This window comes from Mastacembelus armatus, chromosome 18, assembly GCF_900324485.2.
Source record: "Mastacembelus armatus chromosome 18, fMasArm1.2, whole genome shotgun sequence".
Lineage (NCBI taxonomy): Eukaryota > Metazoa > Chordata > Actinopteri > Synbranchiformes > Mastacembelidae > Mastacembelus > Mastacembelus armatus.
The window spans coordinates 9,718,202-9,742,078 of record NC_046650.1 but is presented as its reverse complement, the minus strand read 5'-3'; the positions used below and the strand labels follow the sequence as shown (position 1 = coordinate 9,742,078).

At 40.8% G+C, this 23,877-nt stretch overlaps 3 protein-coding genes across 7 annotated transcripts; all 3 read left to right on the top strand.

Moving 5' to 3' along the window:
* The first annotated feature begins 1,089 nt into the window (after positions 1-1,089).
* LOC113123251 (protein mono-ADP-ribosyltransferase PARP14-like) lies at positions 1,090-7,330 on the top strand. Its single transcript, XM_026295093.1, has 7 exons — positions 1,090-1,342; positions 2,050-2,198; positions 2,420-4,537; positions 4,679-4,915; positions 4,994-5,218; positions 5,498-5,567; positions 5,958-7,330. Exons 1-7 carry the CDS (start codon positions 1,171-1,173, stop codon positions 7,043-7,045), a joined length of 4,059 nt encoding a protein of 1,352 aa, XP_026150878.1. The 5' UTR covers positions 1,090-1,170; the 3' UTR covers positions 7,046-7,330.
* Positions 7,331-12,378: 5,048 nt separating this feature from the next.
* Positions 12,379-19,941, top strand: ltb4r2a (leukotriene B4 receptor 2a). Of its 3 annotated transcripts, XM_026295352.1 has the most exons (6): positions 12,521-12,642; positions 15,907-16,203; positions 16,700-17,257; positions 17,560-17,760; positions 17,936-17,976; positions 18,197-19,941. In XM_026295352.1, exons 3-6 carry the CDS (start codon positions 16,709-16,711, stop codon positions 18,492-18,494), a joined length of 1,089 nt encoding a protein of 362 aa, XP_026151137.1. In that variant the 5' UTR covers positions 12,521-12,642; positions 15,907-16,203; positions 16,700-16,708; the 3' UTR covers positions 18,495-19,941. The 3 variants fall into 3 exon arrangements, with proteins under 3 accessions (XP_026151146.1, XP_026151129.1, XP_026151137.1); XM_026295361.2 differs by lacking the exon at positions 15,907-16,203 and having other exon boundaries at positions 12,379-12,543; XM_026295344.1 differs by lacking the exon at positions 15,907-16,203 and having other exon boundaries at positions 12,517-12,642.
* Positions 19,942-19,946: 5 nt separating this feature from the next.
* Positions 19,947-23,713, top strand: ltb4r (leukotriene B4 receptor). Of its 3 annotated transcripts, none has more exons than XM_026295296.1 (4): positions 19,947-20,005; positions 21,208-21,738; positions 22,080-22,356; positions 22,548-23,713. In XM_026295296.1, the coding sequence occupies exons 2-4, from the start codon at positions 21,242-21,244 to the stop codon at positions 22,923-22,925; spliced, it is 1,152 nt and encodes a 383-aa protein (XP_026151081.1). In that variant the 5' UTR covers positions 19,947-20,005; positions 21,208-21,241; the 3' UTR covers positions 22,926-23,713. The 3 variants fall into 3 exon arrangements, with proteins under 3 accessions (XP_026151081.1, XP_026151090.1, XP_026151071.1); XM_026295305.1 differs by lacking the exon at positions 19,947-20,005 and adding an exon at positions 20,333-20,463; XM_026295286.1 differs by lacking the exon at positions 19,947-20,005 and adding an exon at positions 20,337-20,455.
* The last annotated feature ends 164 nt before the right edge of the window (positions 23,714-23,877 follow it).

Sequence of the window (23,877 nt, the reverse complement as noted above, 5' to 3'; positions counted from 1 at the left end):
ACAGGCTTCGTGGTGGGATCCAGGTGCTGGTGTGTCACGGTGACATCACCAAACAGGATGCTGATGCCCTGGTGAACGCTGCCAATGAGGATCTGGACCACTGTGGAGGTGTTGCTGCTGCACTGAGTAAAGCAGGTGGCCCTGAGATACAGGAGGAGAGCAAAACTTTAGTAGAGTATTATGGCAAAATTCCCACAGGTGATGTGGTGGTGACCACAGGGGGAAATTTAAAGTGCAAGAAGCTGCTGCATGCTGTTGGACCTGTAGGTGGGAAAACAGGTGGCAGAGAAAGATCATTACTGGAAAAAACTGTCAAGTCTGCTCTCCAATTAGCAGAAATTATGGGGTTGACATCTATCGCCATGCCTTGTATCAGCTCAGGTATATTTGGTGTTCCTGTTGTTGTGTGCTCTGAGGCTATTGTAACAGCTGTGAAAGAGTTTGACAGTCAGGGAGGGCAAAGTCTGTGGAAGATCATCCTGATTGATAACAGAGGAGAGGTGGTGAGGGCCATGCAGGACGCCTGTGACAGGCTTCTCCGAGGGACAAGTACTGGAAACAGTTCACCAAGTGATTTGGGGGTCCAGGTGGGAGCTGCTGGCCATGACACAGCAAGAGGAGCTGGAGCTGCTGGAGAATGTGTCACTGTGGAGGTCATTCAGGGCACTATTGAGACCCAGCAGGTGAGAATTTGATCAAATCGGTCAAGACTAGAGATTTTTTTATCTCTTTCAGTCAATATGCTATTAAAGTCAAAAAGAAATGTGGAAATCTTCCCCTCTATAGAAGTCCTTAAACAGTATAATCAGCTCAGACATGACAAGTGTCTCCTGGGACCCAGATCTTGTCACATTTACAAAAACTGTGCAGTCAAATTGATTCATATTTTGTCCTGTCATACAGAAAGTCGCACTTTTCGACAATCTGTGTACATCAAGTGTTTTAAGCCATATTAAGCGTCCCTTTAGTGCCGTTACACCAACTGTACCGTAATTACAAGAAATGATGCGCAACAGTGGCCACTCAGCTGCAGGTTTTACGGTTTCTGTCTTTGCGGCTCATCTGGCCACATTCTCCTGCAAACACAGCCAGACTCTTCCTGATCCTGATCAGATGTTTCCACTCTTCAAAGCCAGTGTTTAGCTTTATTCGTCTTTTCGCAGGAGGTCGATGGATGATATTCACCAACACCCTGTTTTCTTTGAGAGTCACCGGCTGCACAAAAAGCAGAAGAGGGTGATAAAAAATTATTTTCGTATTCGTCGCAAATCAGGTGGAGGTGAATGTGTCCTGAGGAGCGTAAAAGATGATGTCTACTGTATACTTTTCAAGGATCAACAAGGTAGGTGACAAAACACTGTCCATAAATGACCAGTTCATGTTTGAAATTGATTTATATTGTAAATTGTCGGGTAATGTTGGTTGAGACGCTTTTGTCAATATAAACTATTATATTTATGTGTTTAGATCAAATGTCTATGGGGCCTCTCATTAAACAGCTGTAAGGCATTTGGGTTAACTATTACTATAAGTATATTGTACGAGTATACTTTATTCATAAACTATTATGGATCCTGAACTGGATCCTAAACAGTGAAAGTTTCGTTTTCCCGATGAAGTGAAACTAGCAGGAGCAGTGCTGCCAGCGTGGACACTTTCAGGTGCTGAATTTCTCTAACAGGGTGTTGACTGTAAATTATACTGAGCATATATCAAAAGATTATCACAATAATTTTCCTCTGTAAAAGACAAAACTTTAGTTTCCATTCACATCAACTGAATGAAATTATGAAGTAATCGATCAGCTGTACAGGGTAAAAGATGGTTGTCTGACGAATAATCAGGTCATTATTATTATTATATTATATATTATTAGACAGATGATAAAATAAGTCTAATGTACTGTAGTCTTAAATTAACTTTTGGCCTGTACCCTTCCTTGTTTTTTAATAATATATGGTAGAAATAAAAGAAAAGAAAATCTGATTTGTGTTAAAAAAACAGTGATTCACATATGTACAATAATAAATGTCACTTTTTCTGTCTTAGATCAACAAAGAGTCCTGCAGAAATCCAAGCATGTTGTGGAGTTTGTAGATGGTCCCCTGGTGATCACTGTCCAAGGCAGCCTGGAGCCTCACACCTCCTCGACCATCACCACCTCCACTCCAGACCAGGATTTCACAGCCTCAGCACAGGTTAATACAACATTACTGTCATGCAATCAAGGTTGTATTTTCCAACTTATGCAGTTTCCCTTTTTACAGTGTCTAGTTTGATGTAGTAGCTCAGTGCCAATCAAATCACACATATTATATATACACTTTATAAATATGATTTCAGAAATAAAATGGATAATATAAATATGTTGTTGGTGTAAAAGATGAAATCATCATTTAAATTTGTCATTATAACACAGAGCCCAGAGACTATTCCTACCTCAACACCTCCATCAAGTCGTGGAGATTATGAACTACAACCTGATTCTTACCTCCTCCGTTACCTACATGAATGTCCTGAGGCGTGGGAAGAACTGGAGAAAGAACTCACCACTGTTGGCTGCTCAGCTCAGCTTTTCCCAGAGAGAGTTTTAGTCCGGAGATCAGCTCAAGCTGCTGCTACAGATGCAGTTAGAAATTGGAAAGCTCAGGTAGACAAACTGTTTGAGGGCTACATGGTCCACTATGAGCTGGACCCTCACAAAGTCAAAGCTTTGCTTCAGTCCTGCAGCTTTAATCAGAGCACAGATGAGGTGAAGGTGAAGGTTTACAGTGAGATTGGTCTGGCTGTTGTTGTTGGGGAATGTTCTCAGGTGGACGCCAGGTTGAAGGATGTAGAGGACTCAACTGTTAGACGTCGAGAGTCGCGTTTAAGTGAGAAGCAAACCAGTGTACGTCACCTAGGTGAGGCCAAACTCCGACTCCTCTGGAAAGATCTTGACCTCAGTTTAAGACGAGATTTTCCAGGAGTGAAGGTCTCACAGGGAGAAGCAGGTGAGCTCATTTTGGAAGGACCTGTGGGGGAGGTTCTTGATGCTGTAGATTTGATTTCTAAGAAGGAGACTTTGGTCTTAGAAAGAAAAGTTTCTGATATACGCCCATATTTTTTGGCTTTCCTAAAGAAGACTTATGGAGGTCCAGGGGTGCTGGGTGACTTTTTAGCGATTGGTGACAAGGTGGAAATAGAGTTACGGGACACAGAGCTATGTTTTCTCTCCCTCTCTGCTGATAAACTGGATGATGCAGAAAAGAAATTTCAAAAAGAATTCAAGGACGTCAGCATTGATGTTCCTAACTGCTCTGTTGTTTCATCTGAGCTTCGGGAAAAGCTTAAGTCCAAGACAAATGAGATGAACCAAAGTCAGTGCAGAGCTCTGGCTGTATTTGGCTCAGACAGCACAGTGTATTTACTGGGCCACACTAAAGAGGTTGAAGAACTGACTGAAACTGTCTCACAGTTTGTTTTGGAGCATTCTAGTTTGCAAAACACAGTCCAGCTCCCTTTTCCAGTGTTAGCACAAGATTTACCAGAATTACTGCAGCTGCATGGTTTTGACTATTCAGGGGTGATCTTCCATCCTGTAACATCTTCCTCAAGGCCTATGGTGGCACTAGAAGGTCCAAAAAACAAAGTGACTGAGGTGAGGAACAGACTGGGTCCATTTCTGGACACAGTCACTAATGACCAACTTGGGACAGTAAGATATTTCCAAAATCCAACAAGGAAACAAAACCCCCTAAGTCTTGGTCAGTCTATGTCTCAGGACCAGAATCACACAACTAGTCAAACTTTGACATCTTTGAGCTTAAGTGAAGAAAACACAGCAGTTGCTAGCTACAGGCTTCGTGGTGGGATCCAGGTGCTGGTGTGTCACGGTGACATCACCAAACAGGATGCTGATGCCCTGGTGAACGCTGCCAATGAGGATCTGGACCACTGTGGAGGTGTTGCTGCTGCACTGAGTAAAGCAGGTGGCCCTGAGATACAGGAGGAGAGCAAAACTTTAGTAGAGTATTATGGCAAAATTCCCACAGGTGATGTGGTGGTGACCACAGGGGGAAATTTAAAGTGCAAGAAGCTGCTGCATGCTGTTGGACCTGTAGGTGGGAAAACAGGTGGCAGAGAAAGATCATTACTGGAAAAAACTGTCAAGTCTGCTCTCCAATTAGCAGAAATTATGGGGTTGACATCTATCGCCATGCCTTGTATCAGCTCAGGTATATTTGGTGTTCCTGTTGTTGTGTGCTCTGAGGCTATTGTAACAGCTGTGAAAGAGTTTGACAGTCAGGGAGGGCAAAGTCTGTGGAAGATCATCCTGATTGATAACAGAGGAGAGGTGGTGAGGGCCATGCAGGACGCCTGTGACAGGCTTCTCCGAGGGACAAGTACTGGAAACAGTTCACCAAGTGATTTGGGGGTCCAGGTGGGAGCTGCTGGCCACGACACAACAAGAGGAGCTGGAGCTGCTGGAGAATGTGTCACTGTTAGAGAAGGTATCACTGTGGAGGTCATTCAGGGCACTATTGAGACCCAGCAGGTGAGAATCTGATCAAATCTGTTAAGACTAGAGATTTTTTTATCTCTTTCAGTGAATATGCCTTTAAAGTGAGAACAAATGTGGACAATTTACATGAATTAAAAAAGTGGAATATTAAACCTCCACCTTCTCTCCTCCTAGGTGGATGCCCTGGTTTCTCCCATGGTTGGCCATGATCCTCTCTCTACCCGTGTTGGAAACACTTTGTCCCAGTTGGTTGGATCACAGCTGCAAAAAAGGTTTAGAAAGGAAGCAGGAGAAGACAGGCTGCCCGGGGACACTGTTCTGGTGGAGGATTTGCCTGGACTTCCATGTAATGCTGTGTTCTTCCCCAGCCTTATTCCCTGGGATGAGGACCAAGATGGAACTGCAGTCCAGGTATGAATCTTTCTATGAAACTTTCTGTGTATTTCCTGTGTCTATCAATGAAAATCATTCAGTTATCACCTTTTATAGATTCTGAGACTGTGCATCAATAAAATCCTAACTTCATGTGAGGACAGAGGGTTTGGATCTGTTGCATTCCCCGTACTCGGAGCTGGGATTGCCCTGCGTTTTCCTGACAGAGTAGTATCCAGGGTTCTCCTGGAGGAGGTTCATGCATTTGAACAGAACCGAGCCAGCAAGACACCATTCCTGGTCCGCATTGCCATCCACCCCAATGACAAAGACTCTGGAGAGGTAATGGGAATGTACAGTAGCAGATACACTGTCTATTCTCAGTCAGCCACTGAACTGATTTAAGTCTATTCTTTAGCACAAAATGCGCTAAGTAGCAACTGTCACATCTATTTATAAAGACAGCGTGCAACACTGATTATTTTGAAGTAATAACCAGTATATTGGGTTATATTTATAAAACTGTTGAACATTAAGTACCAGTTAATGTTTTTTCTACTTTATATATTTTCTACTTAATACTTGCTAAATATTAAGCCCAATGCTTCCTTGTGTCTGTAGGTTTTCAAGTCTGTCCAGGAAGATTTGCAACACAAAGGATGTACAAAAAATGTTTGCCAGCCAGACCAAGGTGGGTGTAGATATTAAATCATAATCTTGCACTGCCAATTTTGAGCTGAAAATGAGATATGTTTTTGGTCTGGCTTGAACATACTGAATTGTAAATTGGCAGGTTTATTCTTTCAGTATTAGAAAATATGTCATTCATAGTGCTGTATAGTGTTTGTTATTTTTCTTTTTAAATTGCTTTTAGTGTCTGTTTTGTTTTCAGCCAATTTAGCCACAGACATTTTCGTGTGTGGAACTAAGATTTTTATTGTATTTATTTGCCGGATAGAGTATGACCATGCTCATGAATAGTGTTTTGAATTGTAACCAGAAACATGGGTAGAAATAGGAAGAAATTACTTTTTCAAAAGGAAAGTAAACACTTGACTGTATTTAAATTTTTTTCCTGTAGCATCACTTACAAAGAGGATCGTCCTGCTGGGAAAAACTGGTGCTGGGAAAAGCAACCTGGCTAACACCATATTTGGAGAGGAGTTGTTCAAGACAAACCATTCTCCCAACTCTGGAACAAGAACATGTGAGGCAGAAACCAGATCTGTCAATGAACGAAGCATCACTTTGATTGACACTCCTGGTTTGTTTGACGCAAACAGGAATGAGGAAGAATTGAAGCCTGAGCTAGTGAGGTGTATCACAGAGTGCGCTCCTGGGCCTCATGCTTTTCTCATTGTACTCAAAGTGGAGAAGTTCACAGAGCAGGAGCAGGCTGTCATCACTAAAATATGCCAGTATTTCTCTGAAGATGCTCTGAAATATGCTGTGGTTGTCTTCACTCATGGTGACCAGCTCCCTAAAAGGATCAACATTGAGGAGTTTGTCAGTCAGAATGAGAATCTGAGTGATCTGGTGAAGAAGTGCGGAGGCCGGTGCCATGTCTTTGATAATAAATACTGGAAGAAAAACAAACAGAATAACTACAGGAGCAATCAGTTCCAGGTGGAGGAGCTGCTCAACACTATAGACAAGATGATGATGGAAAACAATGGCGACTACTACACCAATGAGATGCTACAAGCAGCTGAGGAAGAAATAAAGAGAGAGGAAGAGAACATAAGGAAGTTTTCAGGAAACATGACACCTGAAGAGATCAGAAAACAGGCTAAAACTAATGTGTCTAATAGGATTTTGATTCAACTTGCAGGAATTGCAACAGGAGCAGTGTTAGGAGCTTTTTTTGGTGTGGCAATGATGGTTGTATCAGTTGCCAAAGCTGTGAAGAACGCTCCTGGTTTATTGCAATTTGTGAAGAGTGCTCCAGCACTAGCAAGCACAGCTGCAACAGCAGGGGGAGAAGTAGCAATAGTAGCTGCTGGTGTGGCAGTAGGTGCAAGTACGTCAGCTGTAGCTATAACAGGAGGGGTACTTGGTGGTATTACTGGACATGAAGCAGCTGCAGGAGCAGAAACAGTATGGGAAGCTACAGAGAGGGCAGCTAAGGCTGTCTTTGACAAAGGAAAAGCCTCTTTAAATATTCAGTAAAAGAATTTTTCAACCATTTGAAGTTAGTGGACCAACACCATATTAGTTTGTTTTGCAGTAACAGATTTCTATGTGTAGTAGACATGGAGCAGCATTAACAATAATGTTGAATCATTAGGTGAAGGGAGCCGCAGGGTCAGATCAGTGCATATTAACCAAAGCACAAAAATGAAACCGCTGCAACAATGAAAACGAGTTAACAATAAGTGACTCCAGTGATGCTGAGAGGAAACTTAACTGATCTCTTTCTGTAATTATTTATTATAAATGTATTGGTCAAAAATAAAAGCACTGATTGCTCATGTTTCACCTATGTCCCTTTTGTTTTTATAGTATTGACTATCACTTTCTTGCACTCTGATCAACAGGTGGCTCCCTAAAGCAAAGTTAACACAATTTTTTAATCAGTAGCCACTATAACATTTTCTGTCTCATCCTATAGAGTAGGTGCTGTAGCAGTACTAGCATTTCCTGTTATTCACATATTAATTCACATATTAATGGCATGTACATTGAAGTTTGAAACCTTTGTCACTCGCTACCTGTTGTAGTGTTCGACCAGATGTTTTCATCACAACTGGCAACTGAACTAAAACAACAAAAAGTCTGTGGTACCTGAGAGCTTTGTCTTAATGCACAGTGTTACACACTTGAGTTCAGTATTTTAATGTTGTGATCAATAAGCATTTTATAAAACCAGTTATTAAACTACATATAAAATATGGGCCTTGTTTCACTGCGTTAACACCAGATATGCATCTTTACCAGCTGCTATTTTATTATAGTTAAAGAAATCTGGTTATTTGGTATTATATTCAAATTTCAGTTTCGCTTTCTAGAAATTAAAAACAGAATGGATTGAACAGGCAATGTGTGATATATCCAGACCATCATGCACCTTCACAGTGGTTGGACTCTGGTTTGACCCTGGCTGATTGGTGAGTGTTTCAGACTACAGTACATGCACTGCAGATGTTAACATTGCTCCAAAACCTCAAAAATCAAGATAACCCTGATGATGTCATAGTAATGCCATCAGGATTAGCTTGACTTCAGATTTTATGGGACTGAAAAATCCCCTTCAGTGCCACAGAGGACATGATAAAGCTGTTTTCACAGGGTGATGAGCACTAACCGTGATTCATGAGCAATCCATTCAACTGCCTGTCCCTTTACCACATTGTCAAACAGCACACAGGTGATGTTAATTAAAGTGGGTGGATGTTGAGACTGAACCCAACAATCTTTATTATCTGCTGTACTGAGTCCCACCTTTCCTGGTTGGACAAGATGGTCCTTGTTTTCCTCAAGTTCAGAGAAATGGAACTAAGGAATAGTCCGGTCTCTCTGTGGACCTGATAACACTGTAAGATGCCTTAGAAGCAACATCAGCAGTATGGAGTTCAGCTGGACCAAGGTCAGTTCAGCTGTTTGATATGTCTGGATCTTCTAACTGAACCCGTTACTATTAACTGTGAACAGAATTACTGCAGAAGCTGCCTTGACATTTACTGGGACCAGGTTAAAAAGAAGGGCGAGTACCGCTGTCCTCAGTGCAGAGCGACCTTCAGTCCCAGGTCTGTTCTACAGGGAAACACAATGCTGGCTGAGGTAACGGCAAAATTATAGCCTGTTTTCTGTTTATTATTTTTCAGGACATTTCAAAAGTTACATTTTTTGTATCAATCCATGAATTACATTATTGGGCTGTTTCACTTCTGTTTTACCCTTTTCTGCCTGTGCCGGCCCAGCAGATGTCGCCAGTGATTTCTGCTGTGGGACCAAATCCAGCAAACCCACAATGTCTTGTCTGACATGTTTAGCATCTTACTGTCCATCTCACCTCAAGCCTCACTACAGCATTTCTGTGTTGAAGACCCACCAGCTGGTCTCAGGGACAGTCCCACTGCAGGACAAGATGTGTACAAAACACAACAAGCTGATGGAAGTCTACTGTAGCAGAGACAAGCAGCTCGTTTGCCCTCTGTGTGCTGTAGATGAACACATGGACCACAAAATAATTTCTGTTTCAGAACAGAAGGCTATCACAGAGGTAATGCAGAAACACAGTCAGGCTGAGGGTTTAAAATATAACACATTCGCTTCATCCACTCATCTGTCCAGTTATCAGAAGCTGCTGTCTAATGTGTGGTTTTTTCTGATTTGAGTTAGCACGAGCTCCTGCACTCTCATTAGAAATAATCGCACTTTCGGTCTTTCCAGAATCGTCTGGTTTTGAGTCAGATGAAAATTCGAGTCAGAGTCCAGCAGAGGGAGACTGAGATGAAGGAGCTCTGCCAAGCTGAGGAGAATCTCAAGGTGTGAAAAGACAAGACTTAGTGTTGTATGAACCTGTGTCTCAGCTCAGAGTTATACAAAAAAGAAATAATGTACAGTATTTCACACTGACCATCCTTTAAAATCATTACTATAGTCAGGATTATTAGCCATGTTATATCTGGTTCTTTTTAAGTTGTAGTGAATTCTGAATTTTAGCACCTGGCATATAAATTCCTGTGTAATACAATCTTTTTTTTAATCTGGGCCGTCAGAAGGTCAAAGGTCAGTACCAGCCTGTGAACGGTGCCACTACACCTGATAAAGTTTTATGACAATGCTCAGTTGTGTTTTAGCTTCTGAAAGGAAAAAAATCATGATGTGTGCCGACAGAGCTGCGGCCAGACTGCTCTCAGAGACTGTGACAGGATCTTCACCGAGCTCGTCAGCTCTGTGCAGGAAGACAAGAGAAAGAGAGACAGAGAGATAAGGAACTGAAGCAGCTGTTGCACATTGACGACCAGATACATCTGATACAGGTAGCACAGGCCTTTAGTAGTCATTTGAATAATAACTTTAATAATATTTTGGCAATATTTTTTGTTTTATTTCTCCTCAGATTTTTCAGTCTCTCTCCACTTCCTGTGACTCACTGGACTTTTCACCTGGTGTTGGTCCGTTACGATCCTTCAGCCATGTGACTGACTGCGTGTCTGAGCTGAGGGATAAACTTAGAGACTGTCCTGAAGGAAACATGGGCCAAGATCTCTGCCGCAGGTAACAAATGGGAAGGAATAACCCCTCCTAAATTGTCTTTAATGATGTCCAGTACTGTTTAGTAAATGAGTGTTGTTTCATTTTTACAGTCTCTTATGTTGACTTCTCACCATCACCAGCACTAATCACCAGAGAAGAGTTTTTATGGTGTAAGAAATACAGTTTAACCTGCTTTACATCCATGCAGTAATTGTCCATTTGACAGTGGATTTACAGTTTATATGAAATTAGTTTTCCTGGCAGATTGATGCCCCCTCATACTGGATGTGACCTCAAATTACTCCTATCTTCACCTGATAGACAACAACTGCAGGGTGAGGCTTTCCCCCAGCCCCTATTCTTCTCTACCAGACAGGTTTATGAAATTTCCACAGGTGTTGTGCAGGCCCTTTCGCCTACAAGATTGGAGTGTTTCTGGATTATAAAGCAGGTACTCTGTGTTTTTATCATGTCTCTGAGCAGATGGTTCTGCTCCGCAAAGTCCAGACCACATTCACCCACATTCAAATATGAATGGTATTGTATTGGTGTGTTTGCACAGCTGGTGAGGTTATGGTAGTAACAATCTGTGTCTAGTGGGAATAGTATTTTTTTTTTAACTACATGCTGCAGCATAACTTCCCACAGTTCGTTGTCCCTGTGCTTCTTCCATTAACTACTTCCTTGGTGTAATGAGCAAGTAATCTACAATCTCACTTTACAAGTTTGTAGTTTTCTTTTTCTTTCACTTTTGTAAATTTCTTCTTGTCCCTTTAGGCTGCGTGAGATTTATTGGCATTAAAAAATTAGCTTTCAGTTCGCGTTTGCAGTTCAGATGTAATCAGGGAGCAGTAGATAATGGAGCATAAAGCCTGCGATAAAAGCTGCTGTATCCCAAGTGAAATAAATCCACACAATTGTGTGTTATTTTCCTGCTGATGTGTTTTTGTTGTGCATGATCTAGTATAGATGCATATCCTGAGGGCTTTTACACCTTAGAAGCATCAAAACAAATGGTAATTTATTTATTTTTTTCACCTGTGACCTGAATGACACATAGGGGGGCTGAGGAGTAGAATGGCACAACCTTTACATTGCAAAATGTCTTGGTTAGCACTGATCTGACAGCAAAATGGGCTTGTGTTCTAAGTTTCTATGCAGAGTTCAGAAATTTTCCCACTGTCTGCAAATGTTTAATGTGGTTGCTGCGGTTTCCACCCGCAGTCTGCAGATATGTGAGTTAGGTAATTGCAGTTAGTATGAATTTTCTCTTTAGTACATTGGCAGCCTGCCCAGCTTGTACTGTGTCCTTGCCCCAAACCACAACACATTCTTTAAGTTTTTTGTATAGTCCATGGTGTATTGCCATAAAGGCCAAGCAGGGCAGATTTGTATACCACAGTTCATAGTTCTTTAAGGCTAAGTAATGTTTTAACAACATTTAAATGAAACTAAAATGAAATAAAAGACAGACACAAAACATGAAATATTCACTATATGACCAAAAGTATGTGGACAAACTAGTCTTAGTATAATGTGATCTAAGGCAGCTTTTTTTAATGTCAGCTGGTCAGTACAGTATGACAGAAAACAGTTGATGATGTGGTTACTGAAAGCATTTTGTGTGAAAGCAATACAAAAGGAGTTTGGTCCACAGAGACTGCTGTTTCACTGACTGTGTGATGAGGTTTGATAATGTGTGGCTTCTGTTTTGACCAAAGCATGTTAGCAATAGAGAAAAACTGTAACAGTTGACCTAAGCATAATATGCACACTGACATATATCACAACTGTCACACCAGACACAAAATGTTATTGATGAATTAGCATCTTAGGAGTCTGTGCTATTTGCAGTGTGTTTCTTTATTTGGTTGTGTTTTCTCTTTTTGCTGCACATTTCTGTATTTGGTAGTGTTATGTAGTGTTTTCTCTCTTTGCAGAGCATTGAGCACCTTTGGGATGAACTTGGATGCCAACTGGGAGTAATATCGTCCTCTTCCCGGGAGCTGGGTCCTGCACAGTATCTTCGCTGCTCCCTTAACTGTGCTCTTCTTGACATATGTGTGTGTGTGTGTGTGTGTGTGTGCGTGTGTGCGTGTGTGTGTGTATATGTCTGAATAGGAGCAAACTTGTGCAGCTATTTTGTAAAATCCAAAAGCTTCTGCATCCTTCGTGTCGATAATTCACACTTCAATCCGATGGGAGTGAACTGCATCTTGTGCAAGAGTAAATAGAAACGCATTGGCAATGCACACTTGGAATTCCTCACTCAACATGTGGGGATGTTGACAGACAGCCACAGCAGAGGCAGTTCCGATAATGAGGACACACCTTCCCCTCTCACTGCACTGCATGTCACAGCAAGAATGACAAATCAATGGAGAGACACAAGAGAGAGAGAGAGAGAAAGTGGGTGGGGGCAAAATGTGGAGAGAAGAAAAAGATAAAAAGAAAGGGAAGAAAATGTAAGTACATGCAGTAGCAATATATCTAATGTACAACATCTTCAGGCTTCCTTTGCAGCTCTTGGTCCCTTCTTTCCTCTGGTAGGATTTACAGTCTTGGTGAGTCTGTCTCATTTTCTAATCTCTGAATTATGAGTTTCCATTAATTTCTGTCTGTAACAACACTCAACAAATCGCTACTGTCAACTGTAGTTATGCTGCTACTACTGTGGGAGAGGCTACTGTCATTTTTGTTTCTTTTCTGCAATAGAGAGACAATAGAGTATATCGAGTGTTTCAATTGGTCTTGTGACATTATTGTCACATTTATCTGATATTTGTGATTTATTTAAATATAAATATGCCAGTTTATGTAACTACGTATGTGTAATTATGCTCTGGATCTATTTGCTCTTTCCGTCGGCATGATTTTTCTCTGTAGGCGGAACAGGTGAGTTTTGGTAGGTATGTGCATGAGTCAGAGGACACACAAACACACCTTTTGAGTCAGTCAGGTCTTTGGTGTGCTAATTTATTTTGCAAGGGCCTCTGTTTTAATAAATGGCAAGAAAAAATGAAAACTGGTGAGCAAAAGTCAGTGTTGTAATGTCCTGAAAGAAAGGGGTTACCACTAGACAAAAACAGAAGAGGCATTATGACAACAATACCAACAAGCTGCTTATAGTTGGTATATAGTGTCTTTTTGGTGGTTCATTGCACAATATGTCACAGTTTCATTGGTTGCTGCTGCTGAAGCCAATGTAAATGTGGTTTGACAGTTTCTGATGTCTTTTTGTTCTTCTCAAACCTTGAAAACACAGCTTTCCCATAAGAAGTGCTTCAATGCATGAAGAACATACTGTGGTGTACCTTAAACTAGGCCATGAGAAACTAATGCAATAAATAAAACACTTTGTTTTATTTGCATAGATATTTTAAGTCATATATCAAATGAAGGGGGATGTTATCTTAGTCAGTCATTTCTTTTTTTTTTTTGCTTTTTTTTTTGCTTTTTGAGTTTCCACATTCATAATGACTATTCAAAACTTTAACTAATTACATTTTTAATTTATCTTTAATGCATGATGGTCGACATTTAGAATCTTAACCTTTCCCTGAACTGAAGTAATCAGATCTAATTATGACCTATAATTCAGGGTTTCAGAAACTGAACTGTGCATTTAAAAAATATAAAAACAACAAAACTATAAAAATGCAACCAAATATTTTCTTCTCACCTAAATGAATAGCCCACCTTAGTCCTTTACAGAAAATACCACCACTTTCTAAAGCAACAAAGAGACAGTCTCCACTAGATGTGGTTGCAACTAAATGCTTCTAACTTCATCTTTGTCACTAAGCAGCCTGTGTCACTAACCACATGTATTATGAAACTACTTGTTACTCGTCACTTGTGTTCTCACCACAACAGCATGGGATTAACCCTGTAATAATCCCAAATTACAGAACAACTTCCAAAGATACATCAAGAGTAAACATTTGATTAAGTTATTCCCCTTATTACTCCCATAATGGGGAAATTCCATGACCACCCAAAGTGCACACACACACCTGGAGCAGTGGGCAGCCAGTGCTGCGGCACCCGGGGAGCAGTTGGGGGTCCGGTGGCTTACTCAAGGGTCTCACCTCAATCGTGGTATAGAAGGTGGACAGGGCACTGGCTATTCATTCCATCCCACCGATACGACCTGAGACTGCAATTTTCAGGTTACAAGTCTGACTCCCATCCATTAGGCCACAACTGCCCACGATGTGAAAGAGCTCTGACCCTTCATAGCTTTCACATCAGCAGTGTTGAGGGTGTGTGTGTGTGTGTGCTTTTAGCAGTAGTCAAGATATGCCAAACAAGTGATGACATGTCACCTTTTAGAACTCTTCCAATAATATGAAATCATTGCAGTAGAAATATTTACCTGGCGGGATCCTATTTATGTTAAATACAGGATGATTATCTGCTGTATGTAAGAAGATAAGTATTTAAAACATGGGTTCTAATTACATACAGAGAGGATACTGACGTTTTTTTGCGAACATTACTCAAACATCATTAATTACGATCTTTGTTGCCATGTAGGGATACCTATTTTGTGTGGTAGTACGTATGTGAGCACCTGTTTATGCAGCTCATTGGCACAGAGAGGATAAATCCTAAAGGAAACGGCTATAAAGTCGTGTATATTTCCTCTCTATTATGATTGGTGTTTTTGTATGCCACCTTAATTGTTGATTTTTATTTCTAAATATTTTGATATATTTTCTGCGTTATGCAAAGCTCTTTAAATTGCTTTATAAATTGCAGAATAGATTATAGGCCTCCTGCAAATAAACTTGCTTCATCAGGTCGAAGGAGAAAGTTACAAATTTGGGACGGAAAGATCTTGAAAATAATCCAACGTGGTGACTGTTGCTCTCTGCTCGTGTCTGGTCTCGTTGTTAAAGAATCAAGAGTCCCCGTTAAAACCTGTTAAACTTGCATCACACTCCCACGCTTTCCTGCAGAAATGCATACTTGAAACAAACTTCAGGCCTGTGCCAGACATAACTTGGGGCTTCATTCAGAGCGGGAACTCTTCATTATTTACCTAATCTCTTAGGTAAATGTTGTTTTGGAATGAATTTATATTAGAGTAGGTTGATGTAATTAGAGAGGTTTTTACATGTCGTAGCTACCTTTTAAAGAAACTGCCATGGAGATGTTGTTTTATGTCAGGATCCTGGTTTGTTCCTGCTTTGGACTTTTATTTTGATCTTCATTTCCTGTATTGCCCTCAGCTAGATTCTGTAACTTCACTTAATTAATTTTGATTAGTTTCTCTTGTTCCTGTCCCGTGCCCATTAATCTCTGGGATCTGCCTCACCTATGAGATTCTGCATAAAAGCAGGGCTGTGTCCAACTGTGTCCACCCTAGTCCTTAACCCCTCAGTCAATATATAGTGCAGCACTATATAGTGGACTACATAATGCACTCCATTTGATAACGGCCTGGTGGTCTATTCTGCCCATCTAGTGACCATCGCTGCTCACTACTTTTTACAATGCATTGTGGGAAATCTTGAGTTTGTAACTTTCAGTTAGCTGTGATTCAGACTCCCACTACAAACTGGCGTACTCACTTTTTAGGGACCTAGATAGGGAGTAGGATGGACATGGTTTGCAGCCACACACCCTTAGCCAGTTCATGACGTTACCTTTCGCTGCTCACCATCCAGCCCTGCCTGACCAAGACCTGATTGCTGGATTATGGATTATGGATTCCTGATGGCTTTACCCTGATCCCTGAATGCCTTACCTGTTTTTTGATAACTTAATCTGATTCCTGAAGGCATTATCTGACTCCTGATGGTCAAACCTGTTTCCTGAAGGTCTTACCAGTTTCCTGAAGGCCTGACCTGCTTTCTTGATGGCCTAACCTGTTTCCTGAAAGCTAACCTGATCCCTGTGAGCTAACCTGATACCTGAGAGCTCACATGGCTCCTGAAGGTAGACCCTGATTCCTGAAGGTAGTACCTGCCTCATGAGGACCTAACCTGATTCCTGAGGTCCTAACATAATTCCCGAGGGTTTTCCCTGATTCCTGAGGACCAAACCTGACTACTAAGGACCTAACCTGATTCCTGAGGTCCTAACCTAATTCCTGAGTGCCTGACCAGGACTTTTAAGTAAGAGTTCATTTGACTGCCAGACTCGAACTACTAATAAGCCTAATTTGTTTTCCTGAACGTACTCCTAGGTTGCTGCCTGTTCATAGACTTCCCTTGGTTTTGCTAACTGTATGAACTAAAGCTGGGTTTTGACTTTGTTTCTGCCTAGTATATTTAAGCTATTCATAGGTGGGTTTATGTTCGGAAGCTTTAGGTTCAATCTCTGTATTGTTGCCTGGTTCCCCTGAACATCTATCACAGCCACTTATCTGTGTGTTAATAAACACCATAAAACCCAGTCTCTTCTGTCAAGCTTCTTACTGAGCTCAAGCAAAACCTCAAATCCTGACAGTTTTATATTGGTTTCAAACAGCCCCGTGAAAACCGCAGTTTTACTCTGTTTTCCTTTTAATGTGTTTTAATATTTTCTGTGTTTTATGTTCCTTTAAAAGGCAGGAATAAATTGATGTAAAGATTTGATGAAAGCCAGTCACCGGTATTCTCTCTTTGGCAGGTAATAAAAATGGCCATGCTTAGTGTTCCTTCCATGGCCAACTCCACATCCGTCAGCTCAGGGAATGAGACTATTGTGGGTAACACACCTGCCACCGCTGTGGGGGCCCTGATCCTGAGCCTCGTCTTTCTTTTGGGCTTTCCTGGAAACATCTTCGTCATCTGGAGCATCCTGGCACGTGCCCGAAAACAGTCGGTCACCACCCTCATCATCCTCAACCTAGCTATAGCCGACGGCTCTCTGATGGCTCTCACCCCATTCTTCATCACCTACCTGCTTATGAAGAAGTGGGTGTTTGGGAAAGAGATGTGTAAGATTCTCTTTTACCTGTGCCTGGTGAACATGTACGCCTCCATCCATCTCATCATGCTGATGAGTATCTACAGGCTGGTGGCAGTGCTGTTTCCGAAGCGTGTCAGCTTTCTCACCAACCAGAGGATCATAATGAGGATTCTGGTGGTGGTGTGGGTGCTGGTGATAATTGCGTCTGTTCCTGCAGCTATCTTCAGAAATGTGCAGAAAAACGTGTGTGATTCATTTCATCAGACAAACAGCCAGGTGAGTGAACATGAACCCAATACATTGTCTTCATACATTGTATGATCTGTATGGCTGCACAATCCTCTAAATTTGTTTGAGTAATAGGAAAATAAATGGAAGGTTTTTATTTTGCATCAGATTCTGGGTCTGCAGCATGAGGAGAATATTGCACATCTGGCCTAATTTATTATAGACCATTAGTAAAACTCTTATTTATAGTAAACATTTTAATTCATAGCATTAAAATACTTGACATAATGCAAAATTGTATTTATTATTAATTCTATTTTCCATCTATTCTGTTTTATTCCCCTACACAGACGGTCATCCAGTATACTCTGGAGCTCACGTTGGGGTTTTTAATTCCCTATGTGGTCATCTTAGTCAGCTACATGTGCATCTTGCGCCGCATCCGACAGACCAAATTCCGTCGGCGAATTCGTAGTGAGAACCTCATCCTGGCCATTGTGTTGACCTTCTGTCTCTTTTGGTTGCCCTACCATGTTGTCAACATAGTGCAAGTATGTCCCACATCCTTTGCCAAATACAACACATTCTTCCAAGCATCATGGATGTGCATTATATCATCTTTAAATGCTCTCACCATGTGTGGAGGATGATATTTGTAAAATACAAAGAGATGCTGCTAATTACATTTCCCCTGTTATTAACTAAGCAATTGCCTATCATCCTCAGGTTACATGGGCTTTATGTCCCGAGGGTCCAGTAAGAGATTTGTAAGTAATAATGCAACATTTTTCATGTGATTATTTGAATCATTTCTAAGTGTTGTCAACTGTTGTAAACCAAGTGTTGTAAACTGCACCTAGTTCTTAAGAGGAACATGAATATGTTTGTTTTTCACAATGTCAAATCTTTTTTTTTTATTGAAAATTAGAGATTACATTTTTTTTTTTTTGTCTAATAAAATGATCTGCTTATCTCTCCACCCATCAGGTTGTATAAAATATGGTCTCGTAGCCGTGCTGTCACTTCTTCCATAGCCTTCATCAGCAGCTGTGCCAACCCAGTGCTCTACTTCTTCGCAGGAAAGTCTTACATCCGTCGTGAAGGGCTGGCCTTCATGGCCCGCTTGTTTGAGGGCACAGGGCTGGACTCGGCCTCCAGGAAGAGCCGACAGAACAGCCAGAACAGCCGGGACAAAGACATGGATGCAGTCATGCTAAAGGACAAAGAGCCGAACTCTGTCTCAAACTCAAGCTCTAATGTCAAACCGACAAAGAATGGGAAGTAGAGGACACAAGAGGCAGCAGACTTGATGCTGGAAGTGTTACTCTGGAGGGAAAAATAAAATTGCTAAGGCCTTTAAATTCCTTCTTCATCAGGTCACTTTGAGTTAATTGTGCACAGCTGGTTTCTGCCTTAAAGAAGTGCCTCACGTGCTTCATAGTGAATCTTTCTTCCAAAACAGGCTGTTACAGACTTTGAAAGTGATGTGACTTGGCGCTCTGCTTCTGCACTGCTTACCTGCTGGAGCATCCCTTTAATGACACTGTTATATTTGAGTGGTGCTTAAACCTCACAGATATTATGGGATGTGAGTCTTGTTCTACTCTGAACTGTTTCACCAGAAATAACAGTGGAGTATTGTCCTGGACTCTAACACTGCTCACCAACCCAAACACCCCGTTTAATTCTACATCGACCCTCAAGCAGAGGTGCTGTCAGGTGTTTACTGTACTTTGCTGTAAAGCCAATATGACTTGTCTGTGTTATTTTGTTTTACTTGTTAAAAAATGCCTGACAGAAGCTCAGAAAGGTTAAAGCTTATTAGAAACGCTGATTACTGACAGTCAATTAAAGTGAAGTTGAGAGTTCAGGTTTGACAAAGGGACTGGATTTTATTCCTTTGTATGCATTGCAGTTTTTTGTTTTTTTTTAATGTTTTACTTCCTTGAAGCTGTATGAATGTATTTTTAACCACAGAGGAAGAAGCTGTCCACTCTATTATCAGCTTAAAATAGCTAAAATAGCTATGGTGAACATGTCAGTGAGCAGTTTACCATATATTCACCCAGATGATAAAGAGTATTGTTAGCATTCAGGTATATTTCTGGCCATATTTTAGTTCTGCTTTGACCTTTGGCTCTTAGCTGCTAAATGCTAATGGCACTGAGCAGGGAGTGTTCAGTGCTCCCTCATGTGGTGTAAAATGAGATTAATGAGGCAGTTAGTGTGAATGAAACCAGGAAAAAATTATGGAAATTATGGGCCATAAAATCAAAACAATGAGCTAAAAGATGCTAAAATAGTTAGAGACACACAGTGAGGTGGTAGTTCTCTATAGGTTTCTTACCACAATGGACCCCTTTCACAGCACACGTAGTCATTTGATGTACTGATAATATCAAAATAATGGTTAGAGCAGCTCTGCAGCCCCGAAGATGAATGTGTTAATATTTTCATTGTGTCCACACAATAAAATAATGAAACAGAAAAGTACAGAATGAAGCAACACGTCTTTTCCAGAAAACTCCCAACCTCATTATGCAACTCGATACCTCCTGTCCTTCATAAGGAACTTTAGAGCAGTGATGCAGTGACAGTTATTTGGAAAGGGGAATACTGTAGATCGCAGAGGTATGATCTAAAAGTCGTGTATCAACAAGACCCTGCCGTTTAGTAATGGAACATCCAACCCATCACATATTCAGCTCTCTTAGTTTAAAAAAAAAAAAAAAGATATCACCAGTTTTGCAAAATTTTCTGATGGTCTGGGATATCTGCTCGTCTCTCCACACTGAGGTTGGTAATTTTTCATTTTCAAAATATCTCACTTATGCCCCTGAAACAGCATTAGCTTAATTTTCGGATTCATAATTTCTGTATTCTAGATGGCTGCACAGGAAGTGATGCTGTAATGAAAACTGACGTGTGCCTTTTTAACTGCGGTCGGTAATAGTCAAATGCAATAGTAAATTAAAGGCGTAGGAGGAACAGTAGCTACAGTGCAACCCATTGAGTTGATGCTGGCTTCCTGTGGTCACTGGGTTTCCTGTCACATGTTCTTTTTTACTCAATATATATATATATATATGTATACACATATTTTTTTTCTTCTTTTTTGTTTTTGAAGTTTTTACCCACACGCAGTCTTCAAGTAAAAAGGGAAACCCAAGAGTTAACAGTACATCTGACGCAGTGTGAAACACAGTGGATTTTTTTGGCTTCAATAAAGGACATCATCATTTAAAGGTGAGAATGTGAGTTTAATATAATTCATAATTGTTATTGCTTAACAAAAACGTTACATTTATAAGATAGAAGTGGAACTCAACTATCTCCGGTGGGTTTTCTGTTTTCTAAATAAAAGTAAAGAGTCTGAAATAATATTGAAAGCCTTGAAAGAATGAGGACTTTTATTTTGTAATACAGACAGCAGTTTTCCGTAGAATGTGTATAAGTCTTCCTTTAGGGGAAAAAAGTAAAACCTTTACAGCGATCCTTTATCTTTTTCATTTTTTGATGAGCATGTGCTATAAATAAACAGAGATTCATCAAACACAAACTGCTTAGTAAGATTCTACATTTAGATTTGTTTGAGTAACTTTTAAGTTTAAAAAATAATTGAGAGGCTATAATATTTTTCAACACTTTGATCCGTAGATTTAAAATGCACTCTTACTTATTTCTTTTTATTTGATTAAAACAAACACCCAGAAAACACAGGCAGTAACATGAGTCTCAGACTTCTGACAGTACAGTGCAGTACTTAATGAATTTGTTTGCTGAAATAAATGTTATAGGTTGTCACATAAGTCAGGCGTTCTGTGATATTTGACAGTGTGATTATTACAGGAAACCCTTCTGTCCACTATGTTCTTGTGCTCTGTACTATGTAACCCAGATGAAAACAATATATTGTGCAATGTTCTGAGCACTGAATCACATTCACACCTTTCAAATCTTAATGCAACACATCCTGTTTCCTGTCTGTTTTTTGAAAGGTTGTGTCACTTTCGCAGTAGTTGAAACCAAACGATGGCATCCAATATCACTGCCACTACCTCCCAGCAGGCATCCTCTGCCTCTTTTTCCCTGCCCATCTCTGTCTCAGCCCAGGTTGGCATCGTCATCCTGACCCTGGCCCTTGTGCTGGGCCTGCCTGGGAACCTGTTTGTGGTTTGGTCTGTGTTCTGCCGGGTAAAGAAGCGCTCAGTGACCTGTCTGTTGGTGCTGAACCTTGCTGTGGCGGATGCTTTCGTGCTGCTCAGCGCCCCCCTTTTCCTACGTTACCTGGCTGGAGGCCGGGGCTGGGAGTTTGGCTCAGCGGCATGTAAGCTGGTACATTACCTATCGAGTGTGAACATGTACGTGTCCATCTTCCTCATCTGCCTGATGAGCATGGACCGCTGGCTGGCCGTCACAAGGCCTTTTCTGTCCCAGAGAATGAGGACCAAGCGATCCCTGCTGGGTCTTCTGCTGGGGGTCTGGGCGATGGCCTTTATCCTGTCACTGCCAATGCCTTTCTACCGCAGGTGAGCCAAAAATTTTCTATTCCTTAATATATTTATTAAAAGCCTAGTTTTCAAGGACAGTTTTCAATGAATGAAGTCAACTTTAAAGCAACAGGTTTTATTGCTGGAAATCTACTTAGGAATATTTTGCTTGATTCTTTTTTTAAAGATATCTTCATAATCACATGACAGTGTGGTGCAGCTCAAATGTTGGTTGTTGTGACCAGGTAGTCTGGAGGTTAAGTCACATGACCATAAGCCACACCTGTATTACAAATTTGTAGTGTAGTAGTGCAGGGTTACACGTGCAGATTTGTATGTGGTGCACATCAAAGTGAACATTTCCTCTGCTTCTCTGACAGTAATCTGAGAAAGACACTGCCAAACAACATCACTTTGAACTTCTGTATACCATACCACTGGAACAGTGTGGGCCACCAGGTCTTCCAGTACCTGTTTGAGACCATCATGGGCTGCTTGGTTCCCTTCTCCCTCATCAACACCTGTTACTCCTCAGTCATCTGCCGTCTGCAGAGTGCTAAGTTCCAGCGCAGAGAACAGGGCACCCGCCTCATCCTGCTGATCATCTGTACCTTTGCAGTTTTCTGGCTGCCCTACCATATCATCAACATCATAGAGGTGGTTTGATTTTTTTGCTTTTTTTTTTTTTTGGTGATGGGAGTGGGGTTGTTTGTTTCACATGGGCTAGGAAATGACTACGTTAGATTCTTAACATTTAACAAGCCTACATTTTCCATAATCTGTTTTGGGGTACTTTAATGGGGTTTCTGTCTTTCTACTAACCTCCCTTCATTCTCTACATCCTCCAGGTGGCTGGTCTGTTGCAAGACAGTAAATCAGTGATCAAGGCTGCTCATACAGCCCGTCCAAATGTCACAGCCTTTGCCTACTTCAGCAGTGCTATCAATCCCATTCTCTACGTGTTTGCCGGCAGCTCCCACATCCGCCAGGCTGGCCTCGGCTTCATGGCCAAACTGTTCGAGGCCACCAACTCGGAGAGCAGGAGCACGTCTACCTTCAGCCGTGGCCGCCACAGCAGCTCTTCACCGGATGAAAGCTCAGTCCTGCACACACTGTCAGTCAAAGTGGGAAGGTCCATCAAAGGCAAGAATAAGGAGAGGATTAATAGTGTACCAGGCAGAGAAGCCGTTACTCTGGCCAGTGTTGAGCAGCTAGAGGAACACTGAAGCCATTTTATTTTTCCTAACTTTCTAAATCAATTAGACCCAAAGTGTGTTGACCCAGGCTTTTATGTTCATGAGCTACACGGAAAAGTCAGAAAACTAATATACAAAATGAGAATTACTGAATAATAATCACTTATTTTTATATTTTAAGTGACTTATAGATTGGTTATTTTTTTAAAAATAAGCCCAAATAACATTGCTTGAGCAGTGACATTTTATTTATTATAATTTTAATTACATGTATTGTATATATGTATTTGGGGATGCTTTCAAAAACTAGTGTCATTTAAATCCTTTGGCAAGTTTTTTTCTTTTGTGCATCTGGCCTAAAAGTCTTTTTGTTTTTATTTAGTAGTCATTTCCTTTCTTCATAATAACTAATTTATTTTGTGTATTTGTTATATACGAGGTCCACACAAGTACTTCAAGTACTATAGCTTGTAAAATGAACTGGCTTTTTTATACATGCGTGAAATGACAGTTTCTTATGCAATGTGTTGAGCAGCACAAGCAGGACATTGCATAAGAAACATCCTTCATTTCACTCTCATGCTACACTCTTTCCTCTGTTTCATAATATCTGAGGGAAATGGCCAAGTTAGAAGATTTTGAAAGTTTAATTGGTCATGGGGTGTAGATCTGGGTTCAGATTTCCTGTATTTCAATGTCATTTCTAATACGAGTGACTGGATGCTGAATTTTTTATATATGGTTTTATATATAGGATGAATAAGTCGCCCTTTTTTAAATATACTTTTTAATAGACTTTAATAAAGCTTATTCTTTTACTTCCTGTTTTGATTTATATTGCCACTGATTTCTGTTATATTTGAGAGAACTATTTAGGTGTTAGGTACACACTGAAATAGATTATTTGATTTGTGGGAGACAGTTTGTTTTGATTGTGTATCTCTTTGGCAGATGAACTGTGTTATCAAAAAACAAGTTATTA

What these genes read in the sequence shown, in the direction of transcription:
- LOC113123251 (XM_026295093.1), top strand. Translation starts at nt 1,171, where the DNA reads ATGGATGATATTCACCAACACCCTGTTTTCTTTGAGAGTCACCGGCTG. An exon ending in ACTTTTCAAGGATCAACAAG is followed by an intron (nt 1,343 to 2,049) that starts GTAGGTGACAAA and finishes TTTCTGTCTTAG; the next exon opens with ATCAACAAAGAGTCCTGCAG. An exon ending in GCACTATTGAGACCCAGCAG is followed by an intron (nt 4,538 to 4,678) that starts GTGAGAATCTGA and finishes CTCTCCTCCTAG; the next exon opens with GTGGATGCCCTGGTTTCTCC.
- ltb4r2a (XM_026295361.2), top strand. Translation starts at nt 16,709, where the DNA reads ATGGCCATGCTTAGTGTTCCTTCCATGGCCAACTCCACATCCGTCAGC. An exon ending in TTCATCAGACAAACAGCCAG is followed by an intron (nt 17,258 to 17,559) that starts GTGAGTGAACAT and finishes TCCCCTACACAG; the next exon opens with ACGGTCATCCAGTATACTCT. An exon ending in ATGTTGTCAACATAGTGCAA is followed by an intron (nt 17,761 to 17,935) that starts GTATGTCCCACA and finishes TATCATCCTCAG; the next exon opens with GTTACATGGGCTTTATGTCC.
- ltb4r (XM_026295296.1), top strand. Translation starts at nt 21,242, where the DNA reads ATGGCATCCAATATCACTGCCACTACCTCCCAGCAGGCATCCTCTGCC. An exon ending in CCAATGCCTTTCTACCGCAG is followed by an intron (nt 21,739 to 22,079) that starts GTGAGCCAAAAA and finishes CTTCTCTGACAG; the next exon opens with TAATCTGAGAAAGACACTGC. An exon ending in ATATCATCAACATCATAGAG is followed by an intron (nt 22,357 to 22,547) that starts GTGGTTTGATTT and finishes TACATCCTCCAG; the next exon opens with GTGGCTGGTCTGTTGCAAGA.